The sequence below is a fragment of the Gobio gobio genome (genome assembly GCF_949357685.1).
Source record: "Gobio gobio genome assembly, chromosome: 13".
NCBI lineage: Eukaryota > Metazoa > Chordata > Actinopteri > Cypriniformes > Gobionidae > Gobio > Gobio gobio.
In genome coordinates this window covers 5,171,755-5,194,592 of record NC_137106.1, presented here as the reverse complement: position 1 = coordinate 5,194,592, position 22,838 = coordinate 5,171,755, and the positions used below count along the sequence as shown (strand labels likewise).

Here is a 22,838-nt window from a genome sequence, read left to right as displayed (position 1 = left end):
CACCTGGTACTAAAGCGTTTATCAGTCCAATCACAAGTGGACTATGCTAAATACAGGTGTAAATGCGGTCTAAAATGTTTTAAACTTTTTTGACTTTTAACCTTCACTCATGAAAGGGGTCTTTATAAACCGTTTCCAGAGTGTGACATTAACTGGTCTAAACCATGTCGCTTCTGTAGATTTGGACAATAAGCTACTTTGTTTAACTGTCTGTGCTTGTTGTTGCACCATTAAAAACAGAACGTGGAAGGCAATTTGACTAGTATCCATGCTGTCAAGGAAATGCATCCCATTTGAATTCTATTTAACTGGTTTGAAGAGCTAACTGTTGGTGTATTAGGTTTGTGAAATACACATTTCAAAATGGGGTCTACTATTATATTTGTCCATTTTAGTGTCCCATCATTAACTTAAGTCTTAGTCCTGTTAACTCTTCTTGCTCTTTGTGTCACACATTTTTCCTAGAGACATTTTGGCGGAAAATTTGAGAAAACGTAGGTCTGTGGCCAGTTGCATAAACTGCTGATGTTAAAGAATAAGAAGCTGAGGGCAAGTGGACAAAAATGAATGACTGTGTTTCAATTCACTTTTTCATGCCCTTCCCTCACTATCTTCCCTCTGTGTCGTTGATTTTGTACCAGGAGATTTTTTGTAGGTATTGGGCTGTGTACCGAATTTCATACCTGTACGTGAAACGTAGCGGGAGGGGCACTTCGTTGAAATGTTGTAGGTGGCGCTATCGAGCCATTTTGCCATGCCTAATTCTGAAACTCATATGTAGATGTCTTCAGGCCAGGACTCTTATCAAACATCTGAAGTTTGGGGCAGATCGGACATTGTATGCCCGACTTACAACAGCTTCCTGTGTCATGGCGAACCATCGAACTTTGTGAGGCCGCCACTGACACGACCTTCAGGGAAAACATCACCAAGGCCTTTAGATTAGACTGTGCAAATATGACGTTGATCTGATTAAATCTCTAGGAGAATCTCTGCAGAGAATCCAGTAGATGGCGATGACACTTTGCAAAGAAACACTACGTGCCTATAGACTAAACACGCAATATGCATGCGCATGATGTCACAGTTTTCACAAATTCATGTTTTTGTAGTTTACATGGAGACAATAATGGTCTCATTTTCAAAAACTTTGAAACCCTGTTTTTAAAAGTTTGCATTTTTAAGGCCCACAAAGCACTGTTGTTGTGTAAATGAACACAATGCATTTAAAGTTTCATTTGAAAATGGTGTCATGTAAATGTCCCCCTCGATTTGTCAGATAAGAGAGACATACAAATTGTGCAGATCCCTGTGGGTCCCAGAGATGCATATAAACTCTACAGGTCCAGAGGAGAATCAAAGGCAATCAATTCAACTAAAAGGGGATGAGCCACCTTCATTCAAAGCTGTACAAAATGGCAAAGCCAAGCACTGGTGTGTGTTGTGGCATTTGTGTCCAAGTTTGCTAGGATGGGGCTTCTGAGAGGTGTGTTAGTGGTGGTTGTGATGGTTGTGTTTGATCTGCCTGATGCATGGGGAAGTTTGATGCACAGTCAAAGTCCAAGAAGCACGGGGCAAAAATCAGATCCAGATTTCAGAAGTCCTGCCTTTTCTGCTCCAGAGCTCTGGAATCCTTTGCAAGTGGCTTCTCCATTTCAGAGTCCTTTGGGTCCTGCCTCCAGAGGCCTTGCACAGGAGCCTTTTGGCCTTCAGGAGAAGCAGCTGTTGCAGGGTCCAGTGAAGCCTTTGGATTGGAGGTATCCCGTCGTTCCCGAGGTGCAGAGCGAGTTGGCGGTGGACTTCCAGTTGAGGCAACCCGTGACTCCCAGCAGCGTAGCGGTTCAATGCGGAGAGAACCGGGTTCTTGTAGAAGTCCAGCAGGACTTGTTTAGCAATGGTCAGTTGATCCAGCCAACTGGTCTGTCTTTAGGTGGATGTCCTGTTGCTGGTCAGGACTCTGAGTCTAGGGTGCTCCTCTTTGAGTATGAATTACAGGACTGCAACAGCGTGCAGATGGTAAGAACTCCTAAATCTTAATCGGTTGTTTGTTCAAATTGAGGATATCCAAAGTCCTCTTCAAGGACCGTCAGTTCACACTGCTGTTGTATGTTGTATTTGCAATGCCAGGGCAGCTGGCATATGCATTGGTATGAACGGGCCTTAAGAAATGTTTGTTTTAAGCTCTGCAGTTGTTTTCTCCTGCTTGAAGTGTTTGTCCACTGTATTGCACAATGCACTTTCTCTCATTCATAATAATGATTACACATTTCATGAGGAACTGTCTTGTTTTAACTACAATCTCTTACAGATGAATGAGGATGAGCTTGTCTACACCTTCTCTCTTACCTACACCCCTGAGGCTCTTGCAGGTACTCCGATTACCCGGGCCGATGGTGCAATTGTTGGCGTTCAATGCCACTATCAAAGGTAAGTGGCCTCTGTGACTTTCACTGCTTGTGCAACTGGGAGACCATTTAATGGGTACTTTCATGAACCACAGGCTACACAATGTAAGCAGTGATGCCTTGAGGCCAACATGGGTCCCTTATGCCTCAACCAAGGTTGGTGAAGAAGTCTTGATGTTCTCCCTGAAGCTCATGCTGGGTAAGTGCACTTTCTTTGGACCTTCGACCTTGCAAATGTGGCTCTTCCTAGGGTGTTCCTTCTCTTTTGTAGACGATTGGTCCTACCAGAGGCCTTCATACTCCTATTTCCTGGGTGGCGTTATTAACATCGAGGCATCTGTGAAGCAGTACAATCATGTGCCTCTGCGTGTGTTTGTGGACAGCTGTGTGGCCACTCAAGTGCCTGACGTGAACTCCCTTCCGAGATATTCCTTCATTGAGAATCATGGGTAAGGTCATGGCTCTTGATGCTATAGGACTGTTTTGTTTGCTCTTTTTAAACCTTCATGAGTTGCTCTTTGTGGTGACTTTGTCGTCAGGTGCTTTGTGGATGCCAAGGCTACAGCTTCCAGCTCCCGCTTCATGCCTCGGTCCCAGGTTGACAAGATCCAGTTCCAGCTGGAGGCATTCATGTTCCAGGAGAGCACCAGTCCTTCTGTATGTACCACAAGAGTTAATTCGACTTCTCTTCCCATCTGCTTTGGTTTTCTGACTTGTCTGTCATCCCTTGTAGATCTACATAACATGTGTTCTGAAGGCAACTATTGCTTCTGCACCCAGTGACGCTCAGCGCAAATCCTGTTCCTTTGCCAATGGGTACGTTGCACTTATTCTTTTTTTTAAAAAGCTGACTTTGCTCATGTTGAAAGTGCTTTGTCTTGTTGCAGGTGGTTTGCTGCTGATGGAAATGACCAAGTTTGTGGTTGCTGTGACTCAACATGTGGTCCTGATGGTGGAATTGCTGCTTCTCCCTATGGAGGTCGGTAGCTCTTGCTTTAAGGTTGCTTTTGATGTTTTAAGTGCTCCTAACTTTGCTCTTTTTCTTCTCTCTAGGTGTTCAGTGGGAAGGCAAGGCCACACTTGGTCCTGTAATTGTTCAAGGGCAAAAGAAAGTTTCTCAATAAAACTGACATCAATCCTTGCTTGTATCTGACTTGTCACTTTGCTTTTGACCTGGAAAGAGTGCCTTATTCTGCAAATGTGGTGGAACTGACTGTACCTTCGCAAGTCCCATTTAGTCTGAAACCCTATGGCTGCATGCTATGTGACTTGCAGAGGTACAGAAGTTATTCTTTTTCTCCGTCTGGAATTTAAACGCGGGGCTAGTTGTAACAGGTTAACTTTCCACACATGCCGGGATGATGAAACCTAATGTATTTACTAGTTGCCATATCAACATTATTTAGAGAAACTGCACCAATTAATAATTCTTTGGACGCTCTCACTGAACATTTAACATAACAGACGTACATTTCTTAAGTTTATTGAAAATAAGACCAAGTTGAGAGTTCTTTTAATGCTGCTCTAACCAGCAGAAGACACTAGACGGGTTTAAATCCCAGTTGCACAGGTGGGGCATGTTGTAACTGTTACAATGTGCCCCTATTAGAACTATGCTATTCTATTGAGGAAAGAATGACAGTCAATGTTCAGAAGAAATTAGTATATTTTATTTGAAAGTTAATTTGTATTTTGTCTTGTTGTTTTATTTGATTGTATCTGATAACATCAAGCTGTCATGTTAATGTGCCCCACCTATGGGGCAGGTTGTCATATTTCACTTTCTTTCGGGGTAAATCGAAAGCATACACCGTATTCATGATTAGCAATCAAGGTTTACTGAGTTTTACACGATTCTTTTGTAGTGTGGTTTTTGGTGAAGTTTATTCAAATAAATATGGTCACCTGTGTAGCTACATTCTTCTCTCACTGCTGTTTCCTGATGGTTTATAGAACAATTTCTCCGAGTCGCCCTCTGTCGTTTCACAGAATAGTACAACGGCGAGTGCGTCAAGTATAAACGCCTCGTCCGTTTGGGGATTGACAAAGTGTGTGTGCGTGTTGGTTGAAAACCTTTGCTAGGGGAAAGAATTGTGTTTTGGTAGTTTTAGTGCATTTTGAATGTGAAATGATCTGCTGTGCCGAGCTGAAAGTTTGTTAGGAGAACTGTGTGAAGAGTTTTGAAAAAGTGACCTAAGTATTGAGAAATGGGTCCTAGCAATTGGATATAAAAAAAACACTGTAAATGGCAAGAGGCATCCTGCACAGGCAAAGCAACAAATTCATATTATTCAACATATCCTAGCTTTTTACAGAAAATATTCAGATGTAACCCCCTTTGTAATAATGAACATTTTCATAAGTAACTGATTACGGTTACATTTATTTTGTAATTAAAGTATATATGAGTAGACTGGTCCCCTCTGTCTAAGGAGTCGAAGGTCTGTCCACATAAACCTCTCTTGTCCACTTGTGGAACACTTCAAACTGGCGACAGGGATTGCCCCGAGGGGAAGTGCTTAGGGAGGTTTGTGAGTGTGTTGCTAAATTTGGAACTACAGACTACTCTTACTATTTCTGCCATATAAAGATATTGTAAAAGTAGTAATGCTAGTTAGCATTTCTGCATGTCTACAAGCAAAGCGGAATGCACCAAACATCTACCCAAAGTACTTTGGGCAAGCTCCAGTAGCAAACCTGAGCATGAACCTTTTTATTTGTCTTCAATATGACAAATCTGACTAATTGGAGTCAATATAGGCCTACATCACATGCGTATCATTTTGATGAGAATTTTCTGGTAGCATAAGCTCCCATTTGGGCAAGTCTGGAGAATCATGACTGTTCATGAAGAGGGAGGGATTATCGTTAATTAGCCAAAATCTGTAGAATACAAAAAGACCAAAGGGCATCATCTCAACAGTGTGACTAGCTGTTGAACAATGGCAGGAAGCTGGTGTGCTGTTCAATCGCTGGCACTTTGTGTGTGGTTTTGTGCTTTTTGTCATGCTGTTCCACAGTGGAGTAATCTGCCCCAGTTTCCTCTGAAGGTTCAACAGCTAGCTAGTCAACAGTTTCCTCTGAAGGTTCAACAACAAGCTAGTCAACAGTTTCCTCAGAAGGTTCAACAACATGCTAGTCAACAGTTTCCTCAGAAGGTTCAACAACAAGCTAGTCAACAGTTTCCTCTGAAGGTTCAACAGCTAGCTAGTCAACAGTTTCCTCTGAAGGTTCAACAACAAGCTAGTCAACAGTTTCCTCAGAAGGTTCAACAACATGCTAGTCAACAGTTTCCTCAGAAGGTTCAACAACAAGCTAGTCAACAGTTTCCTCTGAAGGTTCAACAACAAGCTAGTCAACAGTTTCCTCAGAAGGTTCAACAACAAGCTAGTCAACAGTTTCCTCTGAAGGTTCAACAACAAGCTAGTCAACAGTTTCCTCAGAAGGTTCAACAACATGCTAGTCAACAGTTTCCTCAGAAGGTTCAACAACAAGCTAGTCAACAGTTTCCTCTGAAGGTTCAACAACAAGCTAGTCAACAGTATCCTCAGCAGGTTCAACAACAAGCTAGTCAACAGTATCCTCAGCAGGTTCAACAACAAGCTAGTCAACAGTTCCCTCAGCAGGTTCAACAACAAGCTAGTCAACAGTTCCCTCAGCAGGTTCAACAACAAGCTAGTCAACAGTTTCCTCAGCAGGTTCAACAACAAGCTAGTCAACAGTTTCCTCAGCAGGTTCGACAACAAGCTAGTCAACAGTTTCCTCAGCAGGTTCAACAACAAGCTAGTCAACAGTTTCATCAGCAGGTTCAGTCTAAGCAGCCAGTGGCGCAGGCAGAGCCCCTTGACAAATGTGCTGTAGCTGATTATGAGCAGATCCAATGTGGCCCACCTGGTATCAGTGGTGCTGAGTGTGACGCTATCAACTGCTGCTTTAACGGACAGCAGTGTTTCTATGGGAAGGCAGGTAAGAGTGAGTCAATGCAAAGGTGTTCATGTTAAACCACTCCTCAGTAATAACCTGCTCTTGTACCTTGTTCCAGTGACTGTCCAGTGTATAAGAGATGGTCAGTTTGTGGTAGTGGTGGCAAGAGATGTTACACTACCTCGCTTGAGCCTGGATTCAGTCCGTCTCCTGGGTGGAAACGACCCACCTTGCAGTCCTGTGGGATCCACACCTTCCTTTGCTATATACCAGTTCCCTGTCACTGCATGTGGCACAAGCATGATGGTGAGTAGCTGCTTGTGGTTCTGTTCTGCATGGCTTAGAATGGCCTGGATGCCAACAGTTACTATTTGCAGGAGGACGGTGGATATGTGGTGTATGAAAACCGAATGACCTCCTCGTATGAAGTGGGTGTCGGACCACTTGGTTCCATCACAAGGGACAGCCATTTTGAGTAGGCATTTTATTTTATTTAGAAAAAAAAATATGAATCCTTGACAAAGGCTACAAGCTCACTATTTGTTGTCTAGGCTTCTCTTCCAGTGTAGGTACTCTGCTACTTCTGTGGAAGCTCTGGTTGTGGAGGTCAACACTGTTCCTGCACCTCCACCAGTAGCGGCTTCTGGACCCCTCAGGGTGGAGCTTAGACTGGCAAATGGTCAATGTGTCACCAAAGGCTGTGCAGAAGGTAAGTGTCTGTCCAAGTATGCATAAGTATTTTCTAAAACTCCAGGTTGCAGCAGTTTCTGGTTAAACGCTGGTTTTCTTCCTCAGGGGATGAGGCATACACGTCCTACTACGGTGATGCTGATTATCCCGTCACAAAAGTCCTGCGGGAGCCTGTGTATGTTGAGGTGCGCATTTTGGAGAGGACCGACCCCAACATTGTCCTAATGCTGGGACGTTGCTGGGCGACATCAACCCCCAGTCCACTCAGTCTACCCCAGTGGGACCTTCTGGTCGATGGGTGAGTAAGGCCAGTCTTTATCCATCTAGTGTGCTGTAAGGCACTTCTGACTGCCTCTTTACCTTTCAGATGCCCTTACCAGGATGACCGTTACCTGACCTCATTGGTTCCGGTGGCTGGATCTTCTGGTCTTCAGTTCCCAACCCACTACAAGCGCTTTGTTGTGAAGATGTTCACATTTGTGGATCCAGCATCACTGGCTCCTCTACAGGAAACCGTATGCTCTGCAGCCTTGCCTGAATCCTTAATATTAGGTGTTTTTCTTTCTGTGGCTTATCCCTTTCCCCCCTCTGTTAGATCTTCATCCACTGTAGTACAGCAGTGTGCCATCCCTCTTCTGGCTCCTGTGAGCAAAGCTGCACTAGGAAAAGTGAGTGCTTGTTGTAAACTGACTTCAGGAACCATGAGAATTTGGTTTTTAAATGCCTCACGATTCTACCATTTCTTTTCCAGGAAGAGATGCTAACGTCAAGACCATCTCTAGTGGGCAAACTGTGGTGTCTAGTGGAGAAGTTAACCTGGTCATGTGACTTTAGTAGTTTTAATAAACTTCTCAACTCAACTGTCTCTTTGGTATTGATCTTTCATGACTGTTCTCAGTTTGATTTATTGGGCTACACTACTAAACCAGAGTTCCCTTTTTTGCTTCAAGGTTATGCTTGACTTGAACTAAACAAGCCAAGTTCCAGTTGCTAACCTGGGTCCCTGTTCTTAATGGAATCTGTTTTGGTCTCTACTTGTGGCTTTATGGCTGGACTAACATAACTGCTTGTACTGATATTCAAGCATGCCAAGTCCCTCTGTTTTTTGCTAATGCTATTTGAAAGCCCCCCGAAGTCATGCAAGTACAGCATTGCATCTGCAATGAAATCAGTATCAACCTGCATTGTCCTTTTTAATCCCAAACTGTGACCAGCCTTTTTTCTTTAGGCTAGCCCCAATGTTTATTGAAAAGTAGACTGGTGCTTTAATAAAAGCTGGTTTAGTCCCTTAACTGGTGTATCACACCTGAGTTGCTGTCTGAGGGCCTGTTTACACCTGGTACTAAAGCGTTTATCAGTCCAATCACAAGTGGACTATGCTAAATACAGGTGTAAATGCGGTCTAAAATGTTTTAAACTTTTTTGACTTTTAACCTTCACTCATGAAAGGGGTCTTTATAAACCGTTTCCAGAGTGTGACATTAACTGGTCTAAACCATGTCGCTTCTGTAGATTTGGACAATAAGCTACTTTGTTTAACTGTCTGTGCTTGTTGTTGCACCATTAAAAACAGAACGTGGAAGGCAATTTGACTAGTATCCATGCTGTCAAGGAAATGCATCCCATTTGAATTCTATTTAACTGGTTTGAAGAGCTAACTGTTGGTGTATTAGGTTTGTGAAATACACATTTCAAAATGGGGTCTACTATTATATTTGTCCATTTTAGTGTCCCATCATTAACTTAAGTCTTAGTCCTGTTAACTCTTCTTGCTCTTTGTGTCACACATTTTTCCTAGAGACATTTTGGCGGAAAATTTGAGAAAACGTAGGTCTGTGGCCAGTTGCATAAACTGCTGATGTTAAAGAATAAGAAGCTGAGGGCAAGTGGACAAAAATGAATGACTGTGTTTCAATTCACTTTTTCATGCCCTTCCCTCACTATCTTCCCTCTGTGTCGTTGATTTTGTACCAGGAGATTTTTTGTAGGTATTGGGCTGTGTACCGAATTTCATACCTGTACGTGAAACGTAGCGGGAGGGGCACTTCGTTGAAATGTTGTAGGTGGCGCTATCGAGCCATTTTGCCATGCCTAATTCTGAAACTCATATGTAGATGTCTTCAGGCCAGGACTCTTATCAAACATCTGAAGTTTGGGGCAGATCGGACATTGTATGCCCGACTTACAACAGCTTCCTGTGTCATGGCGAACCATCGAACTTTGTGAGGCCGCCACTGACACGACCTTCAGGGAAAACATCACCAAGGCCTTTAGATTAGACTGTGCAAATATGACGTTGATCTGATTAAATCTCTAGGAGAATCTCTGCAGAGAATCCAGTAGATGGCGATGACACTTTGCAAAGAAACACTACGTGCCTATAGACTAAACACGCAATATGCATGCGCATGATGTCACAGTTTTCACAAATTCATGTTTTTGTAGTTTACATGGAGACAATAATGGTCTCATTTTCAAAAACTTTGAAACCCTGTTTTTAAAAGTTTGCATTTTTAAGGCCCACAAAGCACTGTTGTTGTGTAAATGAACACAATGCATTTAAAGTTTCATTTGAAAATGGTGTCATGTAAATGTCCCCCTCGATTTGTCAGATAAGAGAGACATACAAATTGTGCAGATCCCTGTGGGTCCCAGAGATGCATATAAACTCTACAGGTCCAGAGGAGAATCAAAGGCAATCAATTCAACTAAAAGGGGATGAGCCACCTTCATTCAAAGCTGTACAAAATGGCAAAGCCAAGCACTGGTGTGTGTTGTGGCATTTGTGTCCAAGTTTGCTAGGATGGGGCTTCTGAGAGGTGTGTTAGTGGTGGTTGTGATGGTTGTGTTTGATCTGCCTGATGCATGGGGAAGTTTGATGCACAGTCAAAGTCCAAGAAGCACGGGGCAAAAATCAGATCCAGATTTCAGAAGTCCTGCCTTTTCTGCTCCAGAGCTCTGGAATCCTTTGCAAGTGGCTTCTCCATTTCAGAGTCCTTTGGGTCCTGCCTCCAGAGGCCTTGCACAGGAGCCTTTTGGCCTTCAGGAGAAGCAGCTGTTGCAGGGTCCAGTGAAGCCTTTGGATTGGAGGTATCCCGTCGTTCCCGAGGTGCAGAGCGAGTTGGCGGTGGACTTCCAGTTGAGGCAACCCGTGACTCCCAGCAGCGTAGCGGTTCAATGCGGAGAGAACCGGGTTCTTGTAGAAGTCCAGCAGGACTTGTTTAGCAATGGTCAGTTGATCCAGCCAACTGGTCTGTCTTTAGGTGGATGTCCTGTTGCTGGTCAGGACTCTGAGTCTAGGGTGCTCCTCTTTGAGTATGAATTACAGGACTGCAACAGCGTGCAGATGGTAAGAACTCCTAAATCTTAATCGGTTGTTTGTTCAAATTGAGGATATCCAAAGTCCTCTTCAAGGACCGTCAGTTCACACTGCTGTTGTATGTTGTATTTGCAATGCCAGGGCAGCTGGCATATGCATTGGTATGAACGGGCCTTAAGAAATGTTTGTTTTAAGCTCTGCAGTTGTTTTCTCCTGCTTGAAGTGTTTGTCCACTGTATTGCACAATGCACTTTCTCTCATTCATAATAATGATTACACATTTCATGAGGAACTGTCTTGTTTTAACTACAATCTCTTACAGATGAATGAGGATGAGCTTGTCTACACCTTCTCTCTTACCTACACCCCTGAGGCTCTTGCAGGTACTCCGATTACCCGGGCCGATGGTGCAATTGTTGGCGTTCAATGCCACTATCAAAGGTAAGTGGCCTCTGTGACTTTCACTGCTTGTGCAACTGGGAGACCATTTAATGGGTACTTTCATGAACCACAGGCTACACAATGTAAGCAGTGATGCCTTGAGGCCAACATGGGTCCCTTATGCCTCAACCAAGGTTGGTGAAGAAGTCTTGATGTTCTCCCTGAAGCTCATGCTGGGTAAGTGCACTTTCTTTGGACCTTCGACCTTGCAAATGTGGCTCTTCCTAGGGTGTTCCTTCTCTTTTGTAGACGATTGGTCCTACCAGAGGCCTTCATACTCCTATTTCCTGGGTGGCGTTATTAACATCGAGGCATCTGTGAAGCAGTACAATCATGTGCCTCTGCGTGTGTTTGTGGACAGCTGTGTGGCCACTCAAGTGCCTGACGTGAACTCCCTTCCGAGATATTCCTTCATTGAGAATCATGGGTAAGGTCATGGCTCTTGATGCTATAGGACTGTTTTGTTTGCTCTTTTTAAACCTTCATGAGTTGCTCTTTGTGGTGACTTTGTCGTCAGGTGCTTTGTGGATGCCAAGGCTACAGCTTCCAGCTCCCGCTTCATGCCTCGGTCCCAGGTTGACAAGATCCAGTTCCAGCTGGAGGCATTCATGTTCCAGGAGAGCACCAGTCCTTCTGTATGTACCACAAGAGTTAATTCGACTTCTCTTCCCATCTGCTTTGGTTTTCTGACTTGTCTGTCATCCCTTGTAGATCTACATAACATGTGTTCTGAAGGCAACTATTGCTTCTGCACCCAGTGACGCTCAGCGCAAATCCTGTTCCTTTGCCAATGGGTACGTTGCACTTATTCTTTTTTTTAAAAAGCTGACTTTGCTCATGTTGAAAGTGCTTTGTCTTGTTGCAGGTGGTTTGCTGCTGATGGAAATGACCAAGTTTGTGGTTGCTGTGACTCAACATGTGGTCCTGATGGTGGAATTGCTGCTTCTCCCTATGGAGGTCGGTAGCTCTTGCTTTAAGGTTGCTTTTGATGTTTTAAGTGCTCCTAACTTTGCTCTTTTTCTTCTCTCTAGGTGTTCAGTGGGAAGGCAAGGCCACACTTGGTCCTGTAATTGTTCAAGGGCAAAAGAAAGTTTCTCAATAAAACTGACATCAATCCTTGCTTGTATCTGACTTGTCACTTTGCTTTTGACCTGGAAAGAGTGCCTTATTCTGCAAATGTGGTGGAACTGACTGTACCTTCGCAAGTCCCATTTAGTCTGAAACCCTATGGCTGCATGCTATGTGACTTGCAGAGGTACAGAAGTTATTCTTTTTCTCCGTCTGGAATTTAAACGCGGGGCTAGTTGTAACAGGTTAACTTTCCACACATGCCGGGATGATGAAACCTAATGTATTTACTAGTTGCCATATCAACATTATTTAGAGAAACTGCACCAATTAATAATTCTTTGGACGCTCTCACTGAACATTTAACATAACAGACGTACATTTCTTAAGTTTATTGAAAATAAGACCAAGTTGAGAGTTCTTTTAATGCTGCTCTAACCAGCAGAAGACACTAGACGGGTTTAAATCCCAGTTGCACAGGTGGGGCATGTTGTAACTGTTACAATGTGCCCCTATTAGAACTATGCTATTCTATTGAGGAAAGAATGACAGTCAATGTTCAGAAGAAATTAGTATATTTTATTTGAAAGTTAATTTGTATTTTGTCTTGTTGTTTTATTTGATTGTATCTGATAACATCAAGCTGTCATGTTAATGTGCCCCACCTATGGGGCAGGTTGTCATATTTCACTTTCTTTCGGGGTAAATCGAAAGCATACACCGTATTCATGATTAGCAATCAAGGTTTACTGAGTTTTACACGATTCTTTTGTAGTGTGGTTTTTGGTGAAGTTTATTCAAATAAATATGGTCACCTGTGTAGCTACATTCTTCTCTCACTGCTGTTTCCTGATGGTTTATAGAACAATTTCTCCGAGTCGCCCTCTGTCGTTTCACAGAATAGTACAACGGCGAGTGCGTCAAGTATAAACGCCTCGTCCGTTTGGGGATTGACAAAGTGTGTGCGTGTTGGTTGAAAACCTTTGCTAGGGGAAAGAATTGTGTTTTGGTAGTTTTAGTGCATTTTGAATGTGAAATGATCTGCTGTGCCGAGCTGAAAGTTTGTTAGGAGAACTGTGTGAAGAGTTTTGAAAAAGTGACCTAAGTATTGAGAAATGGGTCCTAGCAATTGGATATAAAAAAAACACTGTAAATGGCAAGAGGCATCCTGCACAGGCAAAGCAACAAATTCATATTATTCAACATATCCTAGCTTTTTACAGAAAATATTCAGATGTAACCCCCTTTGTAATAATGAACATTTTCATAAGTAACTGATTACGGTTACATTTATTTTGTAATTAAAGTATATATGAGTAGACTGGTCCCCTCTGTCTAAGGAGTCGAAGGTCTGTCCACATAAACCTCTCTTGTCCACTTGTGGAACACTTCAAACTGGCGACAGGGATTGCCCCGAGGGGAAGTGCTTAGGGAGGTTTGTGAGTGTGTTGCTAAATTTGGAACTACAGACTACTCTTACTATTTCTGCCATATAAAGATATTGTAAAAGTAGTAATGCTAGTTAGCATTTCTGCATGTCTACAAGCAAAGCGGAATGCACCAAACATCTACCCAAAGTACTTTGGGCAAGCTCCAGTAGCAAACCTGAGCATGAACCTTTTTATTTGTCTTCAATATGACAAATCTGACTAATTGGAGTCAATATAGGCCTACATCACATGCGTATCATTTTGATGAGAATTTTCTGGTAGCATAAGCTCCCATTTGGGCAAGTCTGGAGAATCATGACTGTTCATGAAGAGGGAGGGATTATCGTTAATTAGCCAAAATCTGTAGAATACAAAAAGACCAAAGGGCATCATCTCAACAGTGTGACTAGCTGTTGAACAATGGCAGGAAGCTGGTGTGCTGTTCAATCGCTGGCACTTTGTGTGTGGTTTTGTGCTTTTTGTCATGCTGTTCCACAGTGGAGTAATCTGCCCCAGTTTCCTCTGAAGGTTCAACAGCTAGCTAGTCAACAGTTTCCTCTGAAGGTTCAACAACAAGCTAGTCAACAGTTTCCTCAGAAGGTTCAACAACATGCTAGTCAACAGTTTCCTCAGAAGGTTCAACAACAAGCTAGTCAACAGTTTCCTCTGAAGGTTCAACAGCTAGCTAGTCAACAGTTTCCTCTGAAGGTTCAACAACAAGCTAGTCAACAGTTTCCTCAGAAGGTTCAACAACATGCTAGTCAACAGTTTCCTCAGAAGGTTCAACAACAAGCTAGTCAACAGTTTCCTCTGAAGGTTCAACAACAAGCTAGTCAACAGTTTCCTCAGAAGGTTCAACAACAAGCTAGTCAACAGTTTCCTCTGAAGGTTCAACAACAAGCTAGTCAACAGTTTCCTCAGAAGGTTCAACAACATGCTAGTCAACAGTTTCCTCAGAAGGTTCAACAACATGCTAGTCAACAGTTTCCTCAGAAGGTTCAACAACAAGCTAGTCAACAGTTTCCTCTGAAGGTTCAACAACAAGCTAGTCAACAGTATCCTCAGCAGGTTCAACAACAAGCTAGTCAACAGTATCCTCAGCAGGTTCAACAACAAGCTAGTCAACAGTTCCCTCAGCAGGTTCAACAACAAGCTAGTCAACAGTTCCCTCAGCAGGTTCAACAACAAGCTAGTCAACAGTTTCCTCAGCAGGTTCAACAACAAGCTAGTCAACAGTTTCCTCAGCAGGTTCGACAACAAGCTAGTCAACAGTTTCCTCAGCAGGTTCAACAACAAGCTAGTCAACAGTTTCATCAGCAGGTTCAGTCTAAGCAGCCAGTGGCGCAGGCAGAGCCCCTTGACAAATGTGCTGTAGCTGATTATGAGCAGATCCAATGTGGCCCACCTGGTATCAGTGGTGCTGAGTGTGACGCTATCAACTGCTGCTTTAACGGACAGCAGTGTTTCTATGGGAAGGCAGGTAAGAGTGAGTCAATGCAAAGGTGTTCATGTTAAACCACTCCTCAGTAATAACCTGCTCTTGTACCTTGTTCCAGTGACTGTCCAGTGTATAAGAGATGGTCAGTTTGTGGTAGTGGTGGCAAGAGATGTTACACTACCTCGCTTGAGCCTGGATTCAGTCCGTCTCCTGGGTGGAAACGACCCACCTTGCAGTCCTGTGGGATCCACACCTTCCTTTGCTATATACCAGTTCCCTGTCACTGCATGTGGCACAAGCATGATGGTGAGTAGCTGCTTGTGGTTCTGTTCTGCATGGCTTAGAATGGCCTGGATGCCAACAGTTACTATTTGCAGGAGGACGGTGGATATGTGGTGTATGAAAACCGAATGACCTCCTCGTATGAAGTGGGTGTCGGACCACTTGGTTCCATCACAAGGGACAGCCATTTTGAGTAGGGATTTTATTTTATTTAGAAAAAAAAATATGAATCCTTGACAAAGGCTACAAGCTCACTATTTGTTGTCTAGGCTTCTCTTCCAGTGTAGGTACTCTGCTACTTCTGTGGAAGCTCTGGTTGTGGAGGTCAACACTGTTCCTGCACCTCCACCAGTAGCGGCTTCTGGACCCCTCAGGGTGGAGCTTAGACTGGCAAATGGTCAATGTGTCACCAAAGGCTGTGCAGAAGGTAAGTGTCTGTCCAAGTATGCATAAGTATTTTCTAAAACTCCAGGTTGCAGCAGTTTCTGGTTAAACGCTGGTTTTCTTCCTCAGGGGATGAGGCATACACGTCCTACTACGGTGATGCTGATTATCCCGTCACAAAAGTCCTGCGGGAGCCTGTGTATGTTGAGGTGCGCATTTTGGAGAGGACCGACCCCAACATTGTCCTAATGCTGGGACGTTGCTGGGCGACATCAACCCCCAGTCCACTCAGTCTACCCCAGTGGGACCTTCTGGTCGATGGGTGAGTAAGGCCAGTCTTTATCCATCTAGTGTGCTGTAAGGCACTTCTGACTGCCTCTTTACCTTTCAGATGCCCTTACCAGGATGACCGTTACCTGACCTCATTGGTTCCGGTGGCTGGATCTTCTGGTCTTCAGTTCCCAACCCACTACAAGCGCTTTGTTGTGAAGATGTTCACATTTGTGGATCCAGCATCACTGGCTCCTCTACAGGAAACCGTATGCTCTGCAGCCTTGCCTGAATCCTTAATATTAGGTGTTTTTCTTTCTGTGGCTTATCCCTTTCCCCCCTCTGTTAGATCTTCATCCACTGTAGTACAGCAGTGTGCCATCCCTCTTCTGGCTCCTGTGAGCAAAGCTGCACTAGGAAAAGTGAGTGCTTGTTGTAAACTGACTTCAGGAACCATGAGAATTTGGTTTTTAAATGCCTCACGATTCTACCATTTCTTTTCCAGGAAGAGATGCTAACGTCAAGACCATCTCTAGTGGGCAAACTGTGGTGTCTAGTGGAGAAGTTAACCTGGTCATGTGACTTTAGTAGTTTTAATAAACTTCTCAACTCAACTGTCTCTTTGGTATTGATCTTTCATGACTGTTCTCAGTTTGATTTATTGGGCTACACTACTAAACCAGAGTTCCCTTTTTTGCTTCAAGGTTATGCTTGACTTGAACTAAACAAGCCAAGTTCCAGTTGCTAACCTGGGTCCCTGTTCTTAATGGAATCTGTTTTGGTCTCTACTTGTGGCTTTATGGCTGGACTAACATAACTGCTTGTACTGATATTCAAGCATGCCAAGTCCCTCTGTTTTTTGCTAATGCTATTTGAAAGCCCCCCGAAGTCATGCAAGTACAGCATTGCATCTGCAATGAAATCAGTATCAACCTGCATTGTCCTTTTTAATCCCAAACTGTGACCAGCCTTTTTTCTTTAGGCTAGCCCCAATGTTTATTGAAAAGTAGACTGGTGCTTTAATAAAAGCTGGTTTAGTCCCTTAACTGGTGTATCACACCTGAGTTGCTGTCTGAGGGCCTGTTTACACCTGGTACTAAAGCGTTTATCAGTCCAATCACAAGTGGACTATGCTAAATACAGGTGTAAATGCGGTCTAAAATGTTTTAAACTTTTTTGACTTTTAACCTTCACTCATGAAAGGGGTCTTTATAAACCGTTTCCAGAGTGTGACATTAACTGGTCTAAACCATGTCGCTTCTGTAGATTTGGACAATAAGCTACTTTGTTTAACTGTCTGTGCTTGTTGTTGCACCATTAAAAACAGAACGTGGAAGGCAATTTGACTAGTATCCATGCTGTCAAGGAAATGCATCCCATTTGAATTCTATTTAACTGGTTTGAAGAGCTAACTGTTGGTGTATTAGGTTTGTGAAATACACATTTCAAAATGGGGTCTACTATTATATTTGTCCATTTTAGTGTCCCATCATTAACTTAAGTCTTAGTCCTGTTAACTCTTCTTGCTCTTTGTGTCACACATTTTTCCTAGAGACATTTTGGCGGAAAATTTGAGAAAACGTAGGTCTGTGGCCAGTTGCATAAACTGCTGATGTTAAAGAATAAGAAGCTGAGGGCAAGTGGACAAAAATGAATGACTGTGTTTCAATTCACTTTTTCATGCCCTTCCCTCACTATCTTCCCTCTGTGTCGTTGATTTTGTACCAGGAGATTTTTTGTAGGTATTGGGCTGTGTACCGAATTTCATACCTGTACGTGAAACGTAGCGGGAGGGGCACTTCGTTGAAATGTTGTAGGTGGCGCTATCGAGCCATTTTGCCATGCCTAATTCTGAAACTCATATGTAGATGTCTTCAGGCCAGGACTCTTATCAAACATCTGAAGTTTGGGGCAGATCGGACATTGTATGCCCGACTTACAACAGCTTCCTGTGTCATGGCGAACCATCGAACTTTGTGAGGCCGCCACTGACACGACCTTCAGGGAAAACATCACCAAGGCCTTTAGATTAGACTGTGCAAATATGACGTTGATCTGATTAAATCTCTAGGAGAATCTCTGCAGAGAATCCAGTAGATGGCGATGACACTTTGCAAAGAAACACTACGTGCCTATAGACTAAACACGCAATATGCATGCGCATGATGTCACAGTTTTCACAAATTCATGTTTTTGTAGTTTACATGGAGACAATAATGGTCTCATTTTCAAAAACTTTGAAACCCTGTTTTTAAAAGTTTGCATTTTTAAGGCCCACAAAGCACTGTTGTTGTGTAAATGAACACAATGCATTTAAAGTTTCATTTGAAAATGGTGTCATGTAAATGTCCCCCTCGATTTGTCAGATAAGAGAGACATACAAATTGTGCAGATCCCTGTGGGTCCCAGAGATGCATATAAACTCTACAGGTCCAGAGGAGAATCAAAGGCAATCAATTCAACTAAAAGGGGATGAGCCACCTTCATTCAAAGCTGTACAAAATGGCAAAGCCAAGCACTGGTGTGTGTTGTGGCATTTGTGTCCAAGTTTGCTAGGATGGGGCTTCTGAGAGGTGTGTTAGTGGTGGTTGTGATGGTTGTGTTTGATCTGCCTGATGCATGGGGAAGTTTGATGCACAGTCAAAGTCCAAGAAGCACGGGGCAAAAATCAGATCCAGATTTCAGAAGTCCTGCCTTTTCTGCTCCAGAGCTCTGGAATCCTTTGCAAGTGGCTTCTCCATTTCAGAGTCCTTTGGGTCCTGCCTCCAGAGGCCTTGCACAGGAGCCTTTTGGCCTTCAGGAGAAGCAGCTGTTGCAGGGTCCAGTGAAGCCTTTGGATTGGAGGTATCCCGTCGTTCCCGAGGTGCAGAGCGAGTTGGCGGTGGACTTCCAGTTGAGGCAACCCGTGACTCCCAGCAGCGTAGCGGTTCAATGCGGAGAGAACCGGGTTCTTGTAGAAGTCCAGCAGGACTTGTTTAGCAATGGTCAGTTGATCCAGCCAACTGGTCTGTCTTTAGGTGGATGTCCTGTTGCTGGTCAGGACTCTGAGTCTAGGGTGCTCCTCTTTGAGTATGAATTACAGGACTGCAACAGCGTGCAGATGGTAAGAACTCCTAAATCTTAATCGGTTGTTTGTTCAAATTGAGGATATCCAAAGTCCTCTTCAAGGACCGTCAGTTCACACTGCTGTTGTATGTTGTATTTGCAATGCCAGGGCAGCTGGCATATGCATTGGTATGAACGGGCCTTAAGAAATGTTTGTTTTAAGCTCTGCAGTTGTTTTCTCCTGCTTGAAGTGTTTGTCCACTGTATTGCACAATGCACTTTCTCTCATTCATAATAATGATTACACCTTCATGAGGAACTGTCTTGTTTTAACTACAATCTCTTACAGATGAATGAGGATGAGCTTGTCTACACCTTCTCTCTTACCTACACCCCTGAGGCTCTTGCAGGTACTCCGATTACCCGGGCCGATGGTGCAATTGTTGGCGTTCAATGCCACTATCAAAGGTAAGTGGCCTCTGTGACTTTCACTGCTTGTGCAACTGGGAGACCATTTAATGGGTACTTTCATGAACCACAGGCTACACAATGTAAGCAGTGATGCCTTGAGGCCAACATGGGTCCCTTATGCCTCAACCAAGGTTGGTGAAGAAGTCTTGATGTTCTCCCTGAAGCTCATGCTGGGTAAGTGCACTTTCTTTGGACCTTCGACCTTGCAAATGTGGCTCTTCCTAGGGTGTTCCTTCTCTTTTGTAGACGATTGGTCCTACCAGAGGCCTTCATACTCCTATTTCCTGGGTGGCGTTATTAACATCGAGGCATCTGTGAAGCAGTACAATCATGTGCCTCTGCGTGTGTTTGTGGACAGCTGTGTGGCCACTCAAGTGCCTGACGTGAACTCCCTTCCGAGATATTCCTTCATTGAGAATCATGGGTAAGGTCATGGCTCTTGATGCTATAGGACTGTTTTGTTTGCTCTTTTTAAACCTTCATGAGTTGCTCTTTGTGGTGACTTTGTCGTCAGGTGCTTTGTGGATGCCAAGGCTACAGCTTCCAGCTCCCGCTTCATGCCTCGGTCCCAGGTTGACAAGATCCAGTTCCAGCTGGAGGCATTCATGTTCCAGGAGAGCACCAGTCCTTCTGTATGTACCACAAGAGTTAATTCGACTTCTCTTCCCATCTGCTTTGGTTTTCTGACTTGTCTGTCATCCCTTGTAGATCTACATAACATGTGTTCTGAAGGCAACTATTGCTTCTGCACCCAGTGACGCTCAGCGCAAATCCTGTTCCTTTGCCAATGGGTACGTTGCACTTATTCTTTTTTTTAAAAAGCTGACTTTGCTCATGTTGAAAGTGCTTTGTCTTGTTGCAGGTGGTTTGCTGCTGATGGAAATGACCAAGTTTGTGGTTGCTGTGACTCAACATGTGGTCCTGATGGTGGAATTGCTGCTTCTCCCTATGGAGGTCGGTAGCTCTTGCTTTAAGGTTGCTTTTGATGTTTTAAGTGCTCCTAACTTTGCTCTTTTTCTTCTCTCTAGGTGTTCAGTGGGAAGGCAAGGCCACACTTGGTCCTGTAATTGTTCAAGGGCAAAAGAAAGTTTCTCAATAAAACTGACATCAATCCTTGCTTGTATCTGACTTGTCACTTTGCTTTTGACCTGGAAAGAGTGCCTTATTCTGCAAATGTGGTGGAACTGACTGTACCTTCGCAAGTCCCATTTAGTCTGAAACCCTATGGCTGCATGCTATGTGACTTGCAGAGGTACAGAAGTTATTCTTTTTCTCCGTCTGGAATTTAAACGCGGGGCTAGTTGTAACAGGTTAACTTTCCACACATGCCGGGATGATGAAACCTAATGTATTTACTAGTTGCCATATCAACATTATTTAGAGAAACTGCACCAATTAATAATTCTTTGGACGCTCTCACTGAACATTTAACATAACAGACGTACATTTCTTAAGTTTATTGAAAATAAGACCAAGTTGAGAGTTCTTTTAATGCTGCTCTAACCAGCAGAAGACACTAGACGGGTTTAAATCCCAGTTGCACAGGTGGGGCATGTTGTAACTGTTACAATGTGCCCCTATTAGAACTATGCTATTCTATTGAGGAAAGAATGACAGTCAATGTTCAGAAGAAATTAGTATATTTTATTTGAAAGTTAATTTGTATTTTGTCTTGTTGTTTTATTTGATTGTATCTGATAACATCAAGCTGTCATGTTAATGTGCCCCACCTATGGGGCAGGTTGTCATATTTCACTTTCTTTCGGGGTAAATCGAAAGCATACACCGTATTCATGATTAGCAATCAAGGTTTACTGAGTTTTACACGATTCTTTTGTAGTGTGGTTTTTGGTGAAGTTTATTCAAATAAATATGGTCACCTGTGTAGCTACATTCTTCTCTCACTGCTGTTTCCTGATGGTTTATAGAACAATTTCTCCGAGTCGCCCTCTGTCGTTTCACAGAATAGTACAACGGCGAGTGCGTCAAGTATAAACGCCTCGTCCGTTTGGGGATTGACAAAGTGTGTGTGCGTGTTGGTTGAAAACCTTTGCTAGGGGAAAGAATTGTGTTTTGGTAGTTTTAGTGCATTTTGAATGTGAAATGATCTGCTGTGCCGAGCTGAAAGTTTGTTAGGAGAACTGTGTGAAGAGTTTTGAAAAAGTGACCTAAGTATTGAGAAATGGGTCCTAGCAATTGGATATAAAAAAAACACTGTAAATGGCAAGAGGCATCCTGCACAGGCAAAGCAACAAATTCATATTATTCAACATATCCTAGCTTTTTACAGAAAATATTCAGATGTAACCCCCTTTGTAATAATGAACATTTTCATAAGTAACTGATTACGGTTACATTTATTTTGTAATTAAAGTATATATGAGTAGACTGGTCCCCTCTGTCTAAGGAGTCGAAGGTCTGTCCACATAAACCTCTCTTGTCCACTTGTGGAACACTTCAAACTGGCGACAGGGATTGCCCCGAGGGGAAGTGCTTAGGGAGGTTTGTGAGTGTGTTGCTAAATTTGGAACTACAGACTACTCTTACTATTTCTGCCATATAAAGATATTGTAAAAGTAGTAATGCTAGTTAGCATTTCTGCATGTCTACAAGCAAAGCGGAATGCACCAAACATCTACCCAAAGTACTTTGGGCAAGCTCCAGTAGCAAACCTGAGCATGAACCTTTTTATTTGTCTTCAATATGACAAATCTGACTAATTGGAGTCAATATAGGCCTACATCACATGCGTATCATTTTGATGAGAATTTTCTGGTAGCATAAGCTCCCATTTGGGCAAGTCTGGAGAATCATGACTGTTCATGAAGAGGGAGGGATTATCGTTAATTAGCCAAAATCTGTAGAATACAAAAAGACCAAAGGGCATCATCTCAACAGTGTGACTAGCTGTTGAACAATGGCAGGAAGCTGGTGTGCTGTTCAATCGCTGGCACTTTGTGTGTGGTTTTGTGCTTTTTGTCATGCTGTTCCACAGTGGAGTAATCTGCCCCAGTTTCCTCTGAAGGTTCAACAGCTAGCTAGTCAACAGTTTCCTCTGAAGGTTCAACAACAAGCTAGTCAACAGTTTCCTCAGAAGGTTCAACAACATGCTAGTCAACAGTTTCCTCAGAAGGTTCAACAACATGCTAGTCAACAGTTTCCTCAGAAGGTTCAACAACAAGCTAGTCAACAGTTTCCTCTGAAGGTTCAACAACAAGCTAGTCAACAGTTTCCTCAGAAGGTTCAACAACAAGCTAGTCAACAGTTTCCTCTGAAGGTTCAACAACAAGCTAGTCAACAGTTTCCTCAGAAGGTTCAACAACATGCTAGTCAACAGTTTCCTCAGAAGGTTCAACAACATGCTAGTCAACAGTTTCCTCAGAAGGTTCAACAACAAGCTAGTCAACAGTTTCCTCTGAAGGTTCAACAACAAGCTAGTCAACAGTATCCTCAGCAGGTTCAACAACAAGCTAGTCAACAGTATCCTCAGCAGGTTCAACAACAAGCTAGTCAACAGTTCCCTCAGCAGGTTCAACAACAAGCTAGTCAACAGTTCCCTCAGCAGGTTCAACAACAAGCTAGTCAACAGTTTCCTCAGCAGGTTCAACAACAAGCTAGTCAACAGTTTCCTCAGCAGGTTCGACAACAAGCTAGTCAACAGTTTCCTCAGC

At 43.3% G+C, this 22,838-nt stretch overlaps 1 protein-coding gene across 1 annotated transcript; it reads left to right on the top strand.

The window, feature by feature from the left end:
* The first annotated feature begins 18,648 nt into the window (after window positions 1-18,648).
* LOC307135952 (zona pellucida sperm-binding protein 3-like) lies at window positions 18,649-20,283 on the top strand. The gene is made up of 4 exons (XM_079832682.1): window positions 18,649-19,164; window positions 19,238-19,341; window positions 19,414-19,958; window positions 20,030-20,283. The coding sequence occupies exons 1-3, from the start codon at window positions 19,046-19,048 to the stop codon at window positions 19,593-19,595; spliced, it is 405 nt and encodes a 134-aa protein (XP_079688808.1). The 5' UTR covers window positions 18,649-19,045; the 3' UTR covers window positions 19,596-19,958; window positions 20,030-20,283.
* The last annotated feature ends 2,555 nt before the right edge of the window (window positions 20,284-22,838 follow it).

Coding starts and splice junctions, on each gene's coding strand:
- LOC307135952 (XM_079832682.1), top strand. CDS start 19,046: ATGAATGAGGATGAGCTTGTCTACACCTTCTCTCTTACCTACACCCCT. Junction 19,165..19,237: donor GTTCAATGCCACTATCAAAG/GTAAGTGGCCTC, acceptor CATGAACCACAG/GCTACACAATGTAAGCAGTG. Junction 19,342..19,413: donor CTCCCTGAAGCTCATGCTGG/GTAAGTGCACTT, acceptor TCTCTTTTGTAG/ACGATTGGTCCTACCAGAGG.